Source organism: Epinephelus fuscoguttatus, linkage group LG4 (genome assembly GCF_011397635.1).
Source record: "Epinephelus fuscoguttatus linkage group LG4, E.fuscoguttatus.final_Chr_v1".
NCBI classification, from domain to species: domain Eukaryota; kingdom Metazoa; phylum Chordata; class Actinopteri; order Perciformes; family Serranidae; genus Epinephelus; species Epinephelus fuscoguttatus.
In genome coordinates this window covers 13,143,409-13,159,616 of record NC_064755.1, presented here as the reverse complement: position 1 = coordinate 13,159,616, position 16,208 = coordinate 13,143,409, and the positions used below count along the sequence as shown (strand labels likewise).

The 16,208-nt window shown below is 40.4% G+C and overlaps 4 protein-coding genes across 4 annotated transcripts in view; 1 reads left to right on the top strand and 3 right to left on the bottom strand.

Annotated features, from left to right (window-relative positions):
• Positions 1-16,208, top strand: part of LOC125886791 (histone H3) — a 31,895-nt gene that overhangs the window by 2,672 nt on the left and 13,015 nt on the right. The window lies entirely within an intron of this gene.
• Positions 1-16,208, bottom strand: part of LOC125886788 (uncharacterized) — a 49,077-nt gene that overhangs the window by 25,409 nt on the left and 7,460 nt on the right. The window contains exon 4 of the mRNA XM_049573108.1: positions 15,816-16,152. Coding sequence (XP_049429065.1) covers positions 15,816-16,152 — 337 coding nt within the window. The remainder of the gene's footprint in view (positions 1-15,815; positions 16,153-16,208) is intronic.
• LOC125886796 (histone H1-like) lies at positions 2,900-3,511 on the bottom strand. Its single transcript, XM_049573120.1, has one exon. It carries the CDS (start codon positions 3,509-3,511, stop codon positions 2,900-2,902), a length of 612 nt encoding a protein of 203 aa, XP_049429077.1.
• LOC125886816 (histone H2B 1/2-like) lies at positions 9,205-9,579 on the bottom strand. Its single transcript, XM_049573142.1, has one exon. The coding sequence runs from the start codon at positions 9,577-9,579 to the stop codon at positions 9,205-9,207; it is 375 nt and encodes a 124-aa protein (XP_049429099.1).

Here is a 16,208-nt window from a genome sequence, read left to right as displayed (position 1 = left end):
GAAAAATTTGTTAGGGTTAGGTTGTAGTCAATGAAAAAAGTAATTGTGTCTCAGTGATGACATTTTAATACTATAATACTTTAATATATTGCTGTCCCTCATACATCTGTCATTACCATCACACCCAGCATTTTAGAGAGCAATAAAGTTTCTACAAGCAGTTACTTACATTGTTGCATGCAAACTACATGTACCAGAAGAACATTCCCAGTCATGAGGCAGAAGCCTGACTTTTTCATGCCCACAAATGTAAGTAATTTGAAGGTTTATACATCCTGGTCTGAGAGTACGTTTATTAGGCGTCATTACCAAACAAGTTACTATTTGAGTATTTTAATTCAGTAATGGGGAATTTCACTTCATTTACATATATTCAGTGTGCAGTGTATGCTATCTAACCAATTTCAGATTCAGATTCAGATTCAGAATACTTTATTAATCCCCGGGGGGAAATTGTTTTTGTTCCAATGCTCCGTGCAAAGTAGAAATACAAATACAGCATGAATGGAAACAAGAGATAAAGATGAAGATATAAATAAAATACTAAAATAGACAATGAAATAAATAAAATAAAATATTAAAGTAGACATTAAAATAAAATAAAATATTAAAGTAGACATTAATATAAAATAAAATATTAAAGTAGACAATAAAATAATAAAATAGTAAAGCAGACAATCTGAAATATATACAATATACAATGAAATGGTTGTAGCGTTATAAATGAAATAAGATTGAGTAATTATATTGTGTGTTTTGTTTTATAAATAGTCAAATGAGTCCGATCATCAGAGGGAGGAGTTGTACAGTTTAATGGCCACAGGTAAGAATGACTTCCTGTGGCGCTCAGTGGTGCCTTTAGGAGCAATCAGTCTCTGGCTGAAGGTGCTCCTTTGTTCGACCTTTGTTGTTAGCTTAGCTAGGTCTAAAACCTAGCCAACTTTTGGCTCCAAAAAGTGATAATTGTCATTACCATCACGTGTCATTACCATCACACAAGTGGCTGTGATGGTAATGACAATCAGTGATGGTAATGACAACTTATCTGTTTATTATCTTATAACTAGAATATATCAGCATAATTTACCATTGAACACCCCAACAATTTTTTCTTGAAAATCTACCCTGGGGAGAGAAGAAGTCCCTTAATTGAAGAATCACCCATATATCATTTATTACTGAAATAGCTTAATGATACCTTATTAAACAGTGACCAACTGTGATTTACATAATTTTTTGTTTGACACTGTTAACATCGCCCCAGCTAAACTAGCTCAACGCTCAAAAAAATACAGAGACAAAATCAAGGAAGATCCTGAGAAATATCAGCAGTGTCTGGAAGGAGAAAAAGAGAGATACAAAAAACACTACATAGCCTATGTCTCACAAATGCTGAGGAAAGCCTAGGGCTGCTGATTTCATCTATTGCTGTGCATTGATAAAAGTGCTACACATTTAGCCTATTTGTGAGTGCTAACGACTTTATTTTCTATTTTTGCTCATCATACTATAGGACATTTGAGTTGAGCATGCCAATTCTCTTTTTATCGCTTTGCTTTTTTATTGCTTGAACCTTTTTTATGTCTCGAACAAGCCAGCTGGCCATAAGAAGATAGTTAAGTAAGAAATACTGTGTTAGTTTACCAAGTGATTTATTTTAAAGGAGGGTTAAGTGTTGAAAGGTGTTGTTTTTAAAAGGTAGTATTTTCTTTTTCTTTTGTTTGTCATAAAAAAAAGAAAAACACCAGTGTTAATTTTTATGGCATTACCAAAACATGTTGTCATTGCCATCACAATACAATAATTGATAGAAAGAAAAGGTTGTTTCTTGTTATCTTGGGTCTTATCTCAACCATTGTGGTCATGTTAAAAAGTCTAAATTTGCATTTTCTGAAAAGATGTACATTGCAAATCAAATATTTTGATTAGTACACAACATTTCATTGTTGAGACAAGGTTCAAGTTTTATTAATGTCCCAAAGGGCAATTTAGGTTGCAGCAGCAGGAGGTACAAATACACGAGACATACAAGAGATACAGACAGGTAGCATGCGCACAGACTACTGACACAGACACAATCACTGAGCAGTAAGCAACAGGACTAAAGCAGGACTAAAATAGCTAAATTAAATTCTGGGCACACAGTGTGCAATAAAGTGCGCGAGTGACAGTAAATTGCACATGTCCCGTAAGTGCAATCCCTCTAAAGGGAGATAAAGTGCACAAGTGACACATTAACTGCACAAAAAAGTACAAGGCAATATATTAAAGTGTTAGAGAGAACATGTTGTTAAAATGTATTTTAAATGTACTTACAATTATTTAGAACATACTTCTTAAAGAGCATGTGTTGTGTTTACTGGAATGATTGTGAAAACTTTGCTTGTCATATCATTTTGTATTAAAATCAGTGTTTTGTGATGGTATGACATTTTGCTGTGACAATTTTGAAAAAAAAAAAAAGCATCATAATATCAAAAGTATCATGAAGTATGATCAAAGCTATGTTGAGATCGTTGATCCAGACTAATTAATAAACCCTTTGAAACACTTAAAGAAAGTTTAAAGAATATTATTTTTTCAAAATTCCAAGAGTGCCCTGAATTGAAGAGTCTCCCATATACCCTGATATAAATGGTATTCGTATTACCCACTTGGTAAGAAAAATGCACGAGTAATAGAGTCGAAAATACACTTTTTTCTTTTATTTGTTTCGTCTCGTCTTTTGATGTAAAAAAAAAAAAAAAAAACCTTTCCCGTGATGTTGATTGTAAAGTCTTACTTTCAAAAAAAATGATAATTTTACAATAAATAACAGAAGAATGCTCTTTAAGGATGATGTGGGTGGCTCTTAAAAGAGCCTTTTAGTGAGTAGTTTGTTGATGAGACTGATGACAGCTCACTTCTTCTTGGCTGCTGCTTTCTTGACTTTGGGCTTGGCTGCCTTCTTTGCGGGGGCTTTCTTGGCTGCAGGGGCCTTTTTGGCCACCTTCTTGGGGCTCTTGGTGGGCTTTTTCGGGCTCTTTGCAGCCTTCTTGGGGCTCTTGGCTGCTTTTTTAATCGCTGCGGGTTTCTTGGCCTTCTTGGGAGACTTCTTAGCGGCTGCTGGCTTCTTGGCTGCCGCTGTCTTGGGCTTTTTGGCCGCTGCGGGCTTCTTGGCTTTAGGAGCGGCTTTCTTGGCCGGCTTCTTGACCTTCTTCGGTTCGGCAGCCTTCTTGCTCATCTTGAAGGAGCCGGAGGCCCCGGTCCCTTTGGTCTGGACCAGAGAGCCCTTAGCCACCAGAGCCTTGATGGCGGTGTTGACGCGAGATTTGTTCTTGTCCACATCGTAGCCTCCGGCAGCCAGAGCCTTCTTGAGGGCGGCCGCAGACACGCCGCTCCGCTCCTTGGATGCGGCCACAGTTTTCAGGATGAGCTCGCTGACGCTGGGACCGGCTTTCCTCGGCCTGGAAGCTTTCTTCTTGGCGGCTTTGGCCGGCGCGGCGGCTGGAGCTGGAGCTTCTTCTGCCATATTGTACAGGTGCGTTATTCTTACTCGGTAACACACGACAGTCCGACTAGATTGATGAAAGCTCCGAGCAGGAGGCTGCACATAAACACAGCGTGAGAACCGTGGAGACTCAACCCAGCCCGTGGCTCCTCTATGCAGTGTGAAAGCTGGAGCACTTGTGTTTTCTCTTGACTGAGAAAAGGTGAAAAACTAAATGTGGGACAAGTGCTGAAGGCTGACAGTGAAGGGAGCCGATAGCGGACTTGTGTCTCTTCATATTCAAGTCATGTAGAGCTCTGATGCTCTCTGCATTTTGTCTGTGGAGCCTCCAAACCTCACTTATTCACCGCCGTGGCCAGCACTGCTCAGCTGCATTTCCCACTCATTTCTCTCCTAAAATGACTTCAAATGCATCACAGCTCCATCAAAGCCGTTTTCCAGCAGCCCACATGTTTGTTCAGGGACTCAGTGTAAAAACAACCGTCTGCTGTCGATGACTTTGGAATAAACTCAAATTATTCTGGTCGCAGCAAACACACTGATGATGGCTGCAGTTCAATCAGACTTGTATCAAAGCTTCTGTGGCCGTGAACATGTCCTCTGCTGAGGACTAGTGTTTATTAAAATGAATCATTAGTTTTCCTTTTTATGATCGAATACATTTACATGTCACCTGCCTGGGGAAACACAGGAGGCTTTAAATGTTAAAGTTACACTGTTTTACTGATATAGGCTAATTCCAGAATACTAGAAAACCTAATAAAGTGTCAATTATTATTATTATTATTATTATTATTATTATTATTATTATTATCATTAGATTTGAAAGGACTCACAGGCTGTGTAACAGAACAGAAATGTGTTTAATAATAGAAATAAATGAATACCTTTTGGTAGCAGAAATGCCTCCTGTCTGTGTGCACAAGCACCCTGGACAGCTTCTTCATACAGAGGGCCATGTACTGTGTGTGTGATTATATGTCAAATACATGCTCTCATCCCCATTCCTCTTTGTCCACTTGTGGTGCAGTGTTTGCAGTCAGACACATTTTGGGTTTGAATTGTTGCAGTCTGAGCTGGTTGATTCACTGTAACTGGAAAAAACTAAATTCAACATGTTGTGTGCATTTTATTTATCATACTGAGGCGAAGAAGTATCTGTATTTTTGATATACTAATGTTACACATGCACCCATGACCCTGTGATGCACTGAAATATCCTTAGTGACCAAAATCAGTGCAATAAACAAAACAAAACACTTCTCTCCAGTGTGTTACAGGTAAGCTGCAAACCCAGTCTCATCAATGACACAATTAGTCAAAAATGATTATAATAATAATAACAAATTTAAGTTTTCTGTCAGTTGGATTATGTTACTTTTCTCTGCAAGTGATACAGCAGCCCCAAGATGGTGAAAATACAGTTTAAATACCTCCACATTGTTGTCTGTTCTGAATGTGTCATGAATGGATTTCTGGCTGTCTTTTATTGTTTGTTTTGTTTTTAAACTTAATTTACAGAGACAGAAATTGGCAACATCCAAAATGTTTACTAGCTTTATACTAACTGTAGTGGATTTTAAAGTACACATGTTGAGTGAAATATTCTATAAATATTTTAGAGTTAAATAAGATGAGCTCAGATTTTAACCATGTGTTGAAGTGCATCACGTGTGACGTACTGCAAACTGACTAATTTTCACAGTGCAGCAGTAAAGACAAACCTTCAGGGAGGAACCTTTGACAGAACACAGTGTCTGTCAGGTCGACCTGTTGTTATTTCAGTCCACCTGAATCAGTGTGCATGGTATTTCCTCCTTCATCTCACTGCCAAACAGTGTTTCTATCAGGAGGCTCCTCTCTGTTACACAAATCTTCTCCTCTAAAATTAACTTTAGATTTTGGACAGGCAGGATCTCAGATTGGGATATTAAGTTGTTTTTAAAAATAAATAAACTTAATAATTTAATTATATTTATTGATTTATTTTCTGGGACATTTTTATATTTAATAATTCCACCATATTTATAATTATTTATTTTATTAAATATTGTCTTACTTGAGTCACTAGTCCAGTTTATTTGTAGGTTAATATATTCAGCTATGAAATCAGCATAAATTAATTTATAATAAGGGCCTTGTCTCGCCCTGCCATGTTTTTGTCCCAATTTTTAGTGTTTCCAACCCAGAGAGCTCGTCTAGAGATACCAGCTGACACATTTTTAATGAAGGCAACAGTTAGCCGAAAACTCAGGTCGACAGCACCCAGACCACCATGTTCTCTGCATTTAAATAAAAGCTCGCGTTTTGTGACCTCTCTAGTAGTGGCCCCAGACCAAGTTTACACACTGTTTATTTAGTTTTCTAACAATGGTGGGGGGAGGAGGAAAGATGTTTGCTAGAAATAGGAGTTTGGATAGGATATGCGTTTTAATAATGTTGATTCTTGATTTATAATTAGTCTTTTTATTTTGCCACTTTTTGACTTCTTGTTGTACTATAGTCAGTTTATCATTCCAGTTATGTTCACTAGAGTTATTGTTACAAAAAGTTATACCAAGTATTTTAATTTCTTGTTTTATTTGAATATTTAGATCAGGTTTTTTGATTTCAGATCCGATCCAAACTCCCTCAGTCTTCATGTGATTTAACTTGGCACCAGAGGCCAATTCGTACAAACTCAAATGGTTTCATAATACATCTATTTCTAACTGATTTTTAATTATGACCGTGACGTCATCTGCATATTTGCCCGCTACTAGCGAATCAGAGTTAATAGGTTTAATTAACGGGCTTATTGCCAAAACATATAAAGCGGCACTCAGTGGACAGCCTTGTTTTACGTCTCTTTCCACTTTAAAGGGTTCAGTTAAAATACCATTTAAGTTTATACACACATTTGATTTTAAATACAAACACTTGATCACATGAATAAATGCATTTGGGAAACCACAAGCTTTCATCACAGACCACAAATACTCTCTAGATACATAGTCAAGGCTTTCTTTTGATCTAAACCAATGATATAAAGGTCACTCTTGTGGAAGAGCTCCCTCAAAGTGCACAGGTTATCCCACATAAAGCGTCCTTTGATTGCACATGTTTGTTCTTTTTCAATAATAACATCCAATATATCATTTAGTCTATTCATTATTATCTTAGCTAATATTTTATAGTCTGTATTCATAATAGTTAAATGTCGGTAATTATTTATATCAGTCTCGTCCCCTTTCTTATACAATAAACATAGCACACCTTCATAAAAAGAGTCACCAAATACACCACTGTGTAAACCTTCATTGAACATAGATGTGAAGAGATCTAACACGTCATCTAAGTATAACTGATAAAATTCAGTAGGGAGACCATCAAGTCCGGGGCTCTTTCCAACACTGACTTGCTGGATAGCCTGAACTACCTCGTCCCTTTTTACTTCTCCTATTAAAACATCAAGGTTAACTGAGGAGAACCTGGATACAGACTCCAATAGTAATTTAACACATCCTGAATCGACGTGGATGTTTTTATAGGACTTTGCACATAATTCTTTAACCACCTCTCTTTTCTTTTTTTCATCATGAAATACATCTCCATCTTGGTTTTTTATAGCTTTAGTACATTTACTTTGAGTTTGTTTTTGTCCTGAATTGAGTGCATATATTAAATTCCCTCTATTTTCTATTTCAGTATCTTTACATATATTATACAACACAGCTGCTGATTAACAGGCTTTGGTCTGGGTTGTTGATGCTCGGCAGGTTGGGTAAAAGCCTGCTGCTGCTGCAGCAGCAGCACCGCTGGTTCGCGGGCTCGAGGGCCAGGATCCGCTGCCGTCTGTGCTGCTGTTCAGCAGAGGAATATCCACCAGGGCCAAGCTGCTTTCTCTGCTGCTGATGCTTAGCTGGAGGTAGGTTTAGGGGCTGCTGGAAGGTGGGCTGCTGCTGATGCTGCCGGTCAATCGGGCCGGTCTGTCTCAGCTGCTGGTCGCCAGGCTCAGGCTGCTGCTGATCTCCGGAGCCACTTTGTAGCTGGGCAGGGCCAGGCTGCTGCTGGGAAGTGGAGCTGAAGCCAGGCTGCTGCTGGGTAGAGGAGCCACGCTGCTGTTGGTTCATGGAGCTGGAGCCAGGCTGCTGCTGGGCCGAGGAGCCACGCTGCTGTTGGTTCATGGAGCTGGAGCCAGGCTGCTGCTGCTGGACAGTGGTGCCGGGCTGATGGTGGGCTCTGGCCTGGTTGGCGTATAAGTGTGGACAGTTGAAGAAGATGTGGCCATTTTGACCACACAAATTGCACAGACTCTCCGAAGTGCAGGTCGTAGCTTTGTGGCCGAGGCCGCCACATTTCCAACAATTTTCCGTTGGCCACTGCTTTACTTGATGGTCAGGGGAACCACATATGAAACAACAGGCAGTCTGCCCCGGGTATATAATCCGCCCGTTGTAAGGGCCCATGGAGATGCAGTTAGGAATCTGTTTAACTTGGCCACCAGTGTCTTTGTGCAATCTGACTTTATATTTTCTCACTCCATACCAGATGCCGTGTTTATCTAGTGGTTTGTTTATTTGGAGGATGTCACAGAAACGTGATAGGTAAAGTTCAACATCGTTATCTGGCACCCTTCCAGTCCAGAATTTCACCACCAGATTGACGATATCGAGCTGGATGGCTGACTCTACCATCCATTCTCACCACTTTGGCTCACCTTGTTTATTAGAGTGGACATCCAGGAAGACGTCTCACAGGAGCCTCTTGAAGGAAGATGAGCTCGAAGTCGCGTTTGTTTGGTAATGCTATGAATGAATAGACATCAGACGTGTTTATCCAACATGAGTCAAATAACAGTTCATCACCGACATAATCACGGGTAGGAAGCTCTCTCCGGTGCCTATATACTTTAGGCGAACCAAGAATTTTCCGTGCCTGGAGGCATACGTTGGCGTTCTGCCGAGGGGAACCATTGCGGTTCGCCGCCCAGCCGGGCGCAGGGAAGAGGGGAAGACAAAACTACAACTATTTTCCTCCCTTGCTTTTTTTTTCTTTGCAATATGGTGACAGCCGAGGTCTTCTCCAGTTTCTTCTTTATTTTAGACCTCCTGGTGCAGTTTCATGCTTTCTTTGAAAAAATAAAAATAAATAAAATCAGTGAATATTCTTATTGTTACACTTTGTTAGCTTAATTCCATCAAACATCAGTAAAGGCCATGTTATATTAATTTAATATCTCAGATGGTTTTTCATAAATTGAGTTAAAACACTGAGAAAAGCATGAGTCAAAGAAATGAATTCTCTGAAAGATACTGGAAAAACTGTGTATACATAAATTGTTCATTGTTTCTCTTTGGAACCATTTATGAGGGATACGTTTCTGAAATAGTGAAATTTTAAGTGTAGAAAATAGGACCTATCACTAAATGACTGAACAAAACCCAACGTGATATTCACACGAACACAATCTGTCAATACACCAAATGTAAATGTTAGAACATGAGCTTCTTACTGTAGCTTACTTCTGATTCTTCCCAAACAGTAAATTTATCTATAATAGAGAAAAGATAGTGTTAAATTAAAATTCACGGTTAGCATGTGTGTATAGTTGGCCATACATTGTAAAGACATCATTAACATAGCAACACTAAACACAAAGGGAACTGATCTTCAGATAAAGTGGGTGGCTCTTAAAAGAGCCGTTGGTTTAGTCTCAGAGGCAGTAAGACTGTTTACTTGGAGCTGGTGTACTTGGTGACGGCCTTGGTGCCCTCAGACACGGCATGCTTGGCCAGCTCACCGGGCAGCAGCAGGCGGACGGCGGTCTGGATCTCTCTAGAAGTGATGGTGGAGCGCTTGTTGTAATGAGCCAGACGGGAGGCCTCACCGGCGATGCGCTCAAAGATGTCGCTCACAAACGAGTTCATGATGCCCATGGCCTTGGACGAGATGCCGGTGTCGGGGTGGACCTGCTTCAGCACCTTGTACACGTAGATGGCGTAGCTCTCCTTCCTGGTCCTCCTCTTTTTCTTGCCGCTCTTGCTGACGCTCTTAGACACGGCTTTCTTTGAGCCCTTTTTGGGCGCTTTCACGGTGGTTTCAGGCATGATCAGGACGGGTACCCTTTTTCTCAAACGTATGAAGCCTCTTGCTGCAGAACGGCATATTTGTATCCACCTGATGCAAATGCCACTGTGCTGTTGCTCGCACAGGATTGGTCAGCTTCTGAGGCTGGGGAGCAATACAGCGGGTGGTTGGGGGGAGGAAGACGAAAGAAAATACAGTTATTTAAAAAGAGAGAAAAAAAAGCAGTTACTGTTGGGTTTGATATAGTATAATATTATGTTACGATTTCACTACATTCACTGATGTTTTCCACTATATTCACTGACACAGTGTTAATCATATGGGGGGAGAGTGTAGCAGTCCTCTATTGTTTGGTACCTGCTATTAAAACCATTTCTCTGTTCATTCTGGCCAAATGTCACAGCTCCCCGGAGTTGACTGGAGGGTAATTCAGGTCACCCCTTCCTAAGGCTAAAGAGAGCTGAGGAAACACACGCCCAGGACATTATGACCCTTCCTCAATCAAATACTGATGCCATGTTAGCAAACACTGTCATACACAAACTCTGGTCTCTAGGCCCATTCAAGAATTCAGTGATGTCTTTTGCTGAGCTATTGGAGGGTGATTTTGAGCATCTTAAAACTTAAGTGGAGGGAATATTAAAGAATCCCTTTACACTAGGTCACCTGCATCTGAGCTGTTTTTGTGCAAAAAGTTTAATTTGCCAAATGCTCACTTAACACCTGCAGACCTTAAATAGTGATTTTATTTATGGTTTTATTTCACTGAGACCCAACATAACCCCTGGCCCACATATAAACACATATGTTCATTATCAAAGAGGATCAGAACCTTAGATTTGGTTCCTTACATTGAAAAAATAATAATAATAATATAAACTATGTGACTTTCTATCAACATTTAAACATCTTTATAGAAACTGAAATGGCTCAGTCACAGAAGATGTTTACTAAACAACTGATGAATATTCAAAATGAGCTTGGAAGCATGTAAACGTGTATCTAATGTAGAGTGTGTCCAGATAACACAAAAGGTCAAAGACAACATCTTGTCTGAAAACCTCTGTGACACAATGTGGCTGAAAACACAGGATGTGAAAATCAGTGTGGAGTTTAAAATCAACTTTTTCTTGCCTAAATCTACAAGACTGCAAACCTGTCTCAGTCCTTCACAACCAGAGTTGTTGAAGAGGAGGTCACATGACAGCTGGATTGAGGAGCAGAGAGGAGCACACTCCCTGGAAGCAGCCACAGGTGTGCTAAGTGAGCATCTGACACAGGTGCATCAAGTATGCTGACTGAGTTCATTCATTGTGTGCTGAAAGTCAAAACTCCTCAACATCCAACTACCCTGTCTGAAGGAAATAACTGCTTTAAATTCAGTCTGCTGACTGCTTCTCCATCCTCACTCATATCAGTTAAGTCAGATCAGCTGCTTCTCCTCAACTAAACGATCCTTCCAGCCAGAGTTATAAATTAAGTCTTTGATGATGGGAACAACTTTAACCAAGCCACTATGCAGGCCCTGGTCTGCCCATGGCTGACTCTCACCAGAAGTCTGGAGCAGTGACGCAGACCGACCATTCAGGAGCCAGGCTAAAACTAACACCATCCTGAAGCAGTATAGTGCAGCAACAAAGGCGTCCACCAGTCAACCTCAAAGACTACATCACTATGCCATCTTGCCGAGCTGAACAAAACCCAAGGCTATTCAAAGAAGGCTGGGACACACTGTTTAACCCCATGGCAACTGTGGAGTATGACACATGTGAAGAGTAACTGGAACTGTGATGTTGGAGGGACAGGCTGCAGCTCATGCCTTGTTGTCGTATAAAGCAGGGCAGGTGAAAATAGGCTCGTTTTGGATGAGCCAGGCCTGCAAAGATTCACTCACCGGTGATCACTGTAAGATCGGCAAGCTGAGCTGGACGAGGCACTGGTTGATATAGTTGTGCTTGACACTCAACCATTTAAAGTGGTGGAGGACAAAGGCTTCAGGGCATTTGTACAGATCCTGGACGCAACCTACATCCTGCCTACTCACCAGGCCTGACAAGCTATGGTGGAGAAAAGGTACCAAGAGGCTAAAGAGAAGGCAAGACAGGAACTGGAAACGCACAGTCCATAGGTTTAACTGCAGACATGTGGTCCTCCATGAACATGGATGCCTATCTTGGGGTCACCTGCCACTTTTTAATCAAAACATGGAGCTAGTGAGTGTTTTGCTTGGTGTGGGACATTTCACACAGTCCCACACAGCAGAAAATTTGAGGGATGCCAAGGAGCCTCCACAGAGATGTCAGTCGAAAAGCATGTTTCTGTCTCCAAAGTTATTCCACTTATTAGAATGGTACAGCACAAATTGGCTGTAAAGGCATCAGCCATTAAAAACCAAACACCTTTTAAAACAACTGCAGCATGTGCTGGTCAAATGATGCAAAATTGAAAATGTTAGCGTTCTGGCCTTAGCCACCATCTTGGACCCACGATTTAAAACATTAGCTTTTGGCAGTGAAACACATGCACAAGAGGCCATGTCAAAATTGACTGCAGAATGTGCTGGGGCCGTGAGGGCTGAGAGAGAAATGCCGTCAACATCACAGGTAGTGTACCATTTATTATTATTATTATTATTGTTATTATTGTGTTTTCCATACCTTTCTTGTAAGATGTATAAAATGTTATCAACTCCATCGGTCAGCTGCCAAGGAAGAACATGGGCCTTCAGCAAAGGACAACTTGTGGGATCTTTTGGACAGCAGAGTTGGTTTGTATTATGGCCTGTTTTTACTGTTTGCATATTTTTTCTTTTTATGAAAGATGGCTAATTTCCCTTTTCTTTTTGTTTAGGTAAAACACAACAATCTCAAAGTGCAACAGCAGATGCTACAGTGGAGGTTCAAAGATATGTGTCTGAGCCTTACCTCTCCAGAGGAGAAGACCCACTTACTTACTGGGCATCACGCGAAAGAAGAATATACCCGAACCTCTTCAAGATGGCCAAAAAGTATCTCCCCATGCCAGCAACATCTGTGCCATGTGAGCGGGTCTTCTCCAAAGCTGGAGAGGTTGTCAGCCACAAAAGCAGCAGACTGAAACCACACACTGCTGAAATGCTTTTTTTGTTTGTTTTGTGTTTTTTTTTCTCCCTGGTTTACTTTTTTTTTTTTTTTTTTTGCAAGACAGAATTTATCAGTATACAAATTAGTTAAGACAATACAATACATGACAACAATACAACCAAAAGGATGGGAAGTGTCCTGTAGTCAGAGTTACAGATCCAAGATGTGCCAGGGGAGGCACTTAGATTTGTCCATTGTTTTCCTCCTCCGGAGGTCTGTGAGTACCTGCCTCACGACCATGTTGCTGTCTATGACAGTCTGATATAGAGTCATGGCACATCTCGTTTTCCATATTTTAACACAAACTACACTGATGATCATTTGAAACAGCTCGTTGTGTTTCGGGGGCATCTTCTCATCCAAGAGTCCATACATAACAGATTTGTAGCACACTTTAAAATTCACACCCAGACCTTTTAAAATGCTCCACACCTCTTGTGCTCTGTAACAGTTCATTAGCAGATGTTCTTGAGTTTCAGGCTCGGAGCAGTTGATCATTGGACATATTTTGGTGGTAAGGTAACAACTCTATGAAACAACTGCTCTCACTGGGAGTCTGCCCACTGATGTCAGCCATCTGTTGTCTCTAATGCTCTCTGACACGGATTTATTTTTTAATATATTTATCACTTCATTGCTATAATTATCAGATATGTATTTATATACATATACATATTTTATATAGGCCTCCATATTTATAATCATTAATTGTATTAAAAATATGTTTGCTGCTGAACTACTCCAATCAATATTTAAATGTTGGTGTTCCATTAGATAATCAGCATATAATAATTTATAATATGGGCCAGTTCTGCCTCTCCCTCTCCTTTTTCTCCACAGTGATCTGTTCCCTATCCAGAGAGCATTTCTGAGGAATGCAGCAGATACATTTCTAACAAAAGCGTCCTTTAATTTAATGCCCAGATCCACAGCCCCCAAACCCCCATATTCCTTACCTTTAAACATTATGTCTCTTTAAGTGACCTCTCTGGTTGTACCCCACACTAGATTAACACATTGTTTATTTAATTTCATATTCATTCTCTCTGACGGAGGAAAGATGTTAGCCAGAAAGAGGAGTTTGGACAGGATGAAAGTTTTAATGATGTTGATTCTGGTTTTATAACTGGTACCTTTGTTCTCCCATTTTTTAACTTCTTTGGTTTCAGTCAATTTTTGCAGTTTTTCCAGTTTCTTTCACTACAATCATTACTACAGAATGTTATACCCAAAATTTTTATTTCGTGATTAATTTGAACATTAATGTTTGGTTTGTCCCTCTCGTCTCCGATCCAAACTCCCTCTGTTTTACTATGGTTCAACTTAGCACCAGATGCTAGTTCATACAGATTTAAATGATTAGTTAGAACGTCCATTTCCAATTGTTTTTTTTTTTTTTATAATATCAGTGACATCATCAGCGTAAGCAATTGCTGTAAACTTGGGCATGTGACCCACACATATACCAGAGATTAAACTTTCAGAGTTGATTATTTTGATTAAAGGGCTTATGGCCAAAATGTACAAAGCAGCACTAAGAGGGCAGCCCTGCTTGACCCCTCTCTCGACCTCAAAGGGCTCAGATAAAACACCATTTACATTAACACAGACACAGGACTTCACATACAGACACTTAACTACATGAATAAAGTCACCAGGGAAACCATAAGCCTTCATAACAGCCCAGAGATAATCTCTGGAAATGTAATCAAAGGCTTTCTTTTGATCCAGCCCAATCATAAAGAATCCTTTGTCTGGTTTGTACACAGTTTCTCTAAGGATGCTCAGGTTATCCCACATTAATCTCCCTTTAATTGCACAGGTTTGTTCTTTATCTATCATTTTATCTAATATATCATGTAATCTATTCATAATTATTTTAGCAAGTATTTTATAATCTGTATTCATAATAGTTATATGTCTGTAATTATCTATGTCAGTGTCATCACCTTTCTTATACAACAAACATAAAACTCCTTGATAAAATGAGTCCCCCATACAGCCGCTGTTGAAACCTTCATTAAACATCGCAGTGAGGAGGTCAATTACATCATCAATATATAACTGATAAAACTCAGTGGGCAGTCCATCTGGACCAGGACTTTTACCAGAGTTCAATTGTTGAATAGCATTCACCACTTCATCTTTTCGGATATTACTGTGAGTTCAGTGAAGGTCAGAGAGCTGTATAAAGGGACATGTTTTAACAAAATATTTACACAGTCAGTGTCTATTTCTATTTTTTTATATGCATCAGCACAAAGGTCTCTGATCACTTCTCTTTTCTGCTTTTCACCATGGACAGCATCTATGCAGTATCTATGTATCTATATCCTAAATTATTTTTAATAGATTTAATAAATTTATCCCTGGTTTACCAGTGCACCCCATTTATATTACCACAGTGGCAGAAGCACTAGCATTAACTTCTAAATCACATAACACTTGTGTATTATACAAAGTAGCACGTGCACATTACTTTCCCCTGCTCCCTCACGCTATATAGATATACACTGTTTTTGTTAAATACAAGTACACAGCAGTATCTGACAGGCAGTCTGAGGCTTTTTCAGGTCTTCCACTTAGATGCAGTTCTGAAACACAGCCAGCAGATGTCGCTCTTCTGACTGTATGAAATGCTTCGCAGCTGTTGCGTTAAAATGGTTCACTGCTTCATCAAGCTTCGATTTCACCATCACTAGGGAAAAGTCTCCTGCTTCTGAAAGATTGTAGTCGAGTTCAGTGATTTCCAACCTTAAGTTAGAGGCCTCCAAAGGGTCACAAGATCAATATGAGGCATCTGACATAACGGGGAGAGGAGAGAAGATGAGATAATAAACATCGGTATTATAAAAATGTATTTTTCTTTCCTTTTTGTTTTAATTGAAAGGGGCATTGGAGTGTACATATAGTTTAATTTGACAAACAAAAAAGAGAATCTTTTAGATTTAATAGTGAAGCGTGTGTTGTGAGTAGAGGAGTGAGCTCTTGAGTGGGGAGTGAGGTGGCTCTTAAAAGAGCCGTTGTGGTTTGTGGAGCGGCAGCAGAGAGTTTAAGCTCTCTCTCCACGGATGCGACGGGCCAGCTGGATGTCTTTGGGCATGATGGTGACTCTCTTGGCGTGGATGGCGCACAGGTTGGTGTCCTCAAACAGGCCCACCAGGTAAGCCTCACTGGCCTCCTGCAGAGCCATGACAGCGGAGCTCTGGAAGCGCAGGTCGGTCTTGAAGTCCTGAGCGATTTCTCGGACCAGGCGCTGGAAGGGCAGCTTGCGAATGAGCAGCTCGGTGGATTTCTGGTAGCGACGGATCTCTCTCAGAGCCACGGTACCGGGCCTGTAACGGTGAGGTTTCTTCACGCCGCCGGTGGCCGGGGCGCTCTTACGGGCAGCCTTGGTGGCCAGCTGCTTCCTCGGGGCTTTGCCTCCGGTGGATTTACGAGCGGTCTGCTTGGTTCTTGCCATGATTTCTTCTTTCTCTGGGAAGGAGAATGATGCAGTGAAACGACGCGATGCGCTGCTCTTAAAC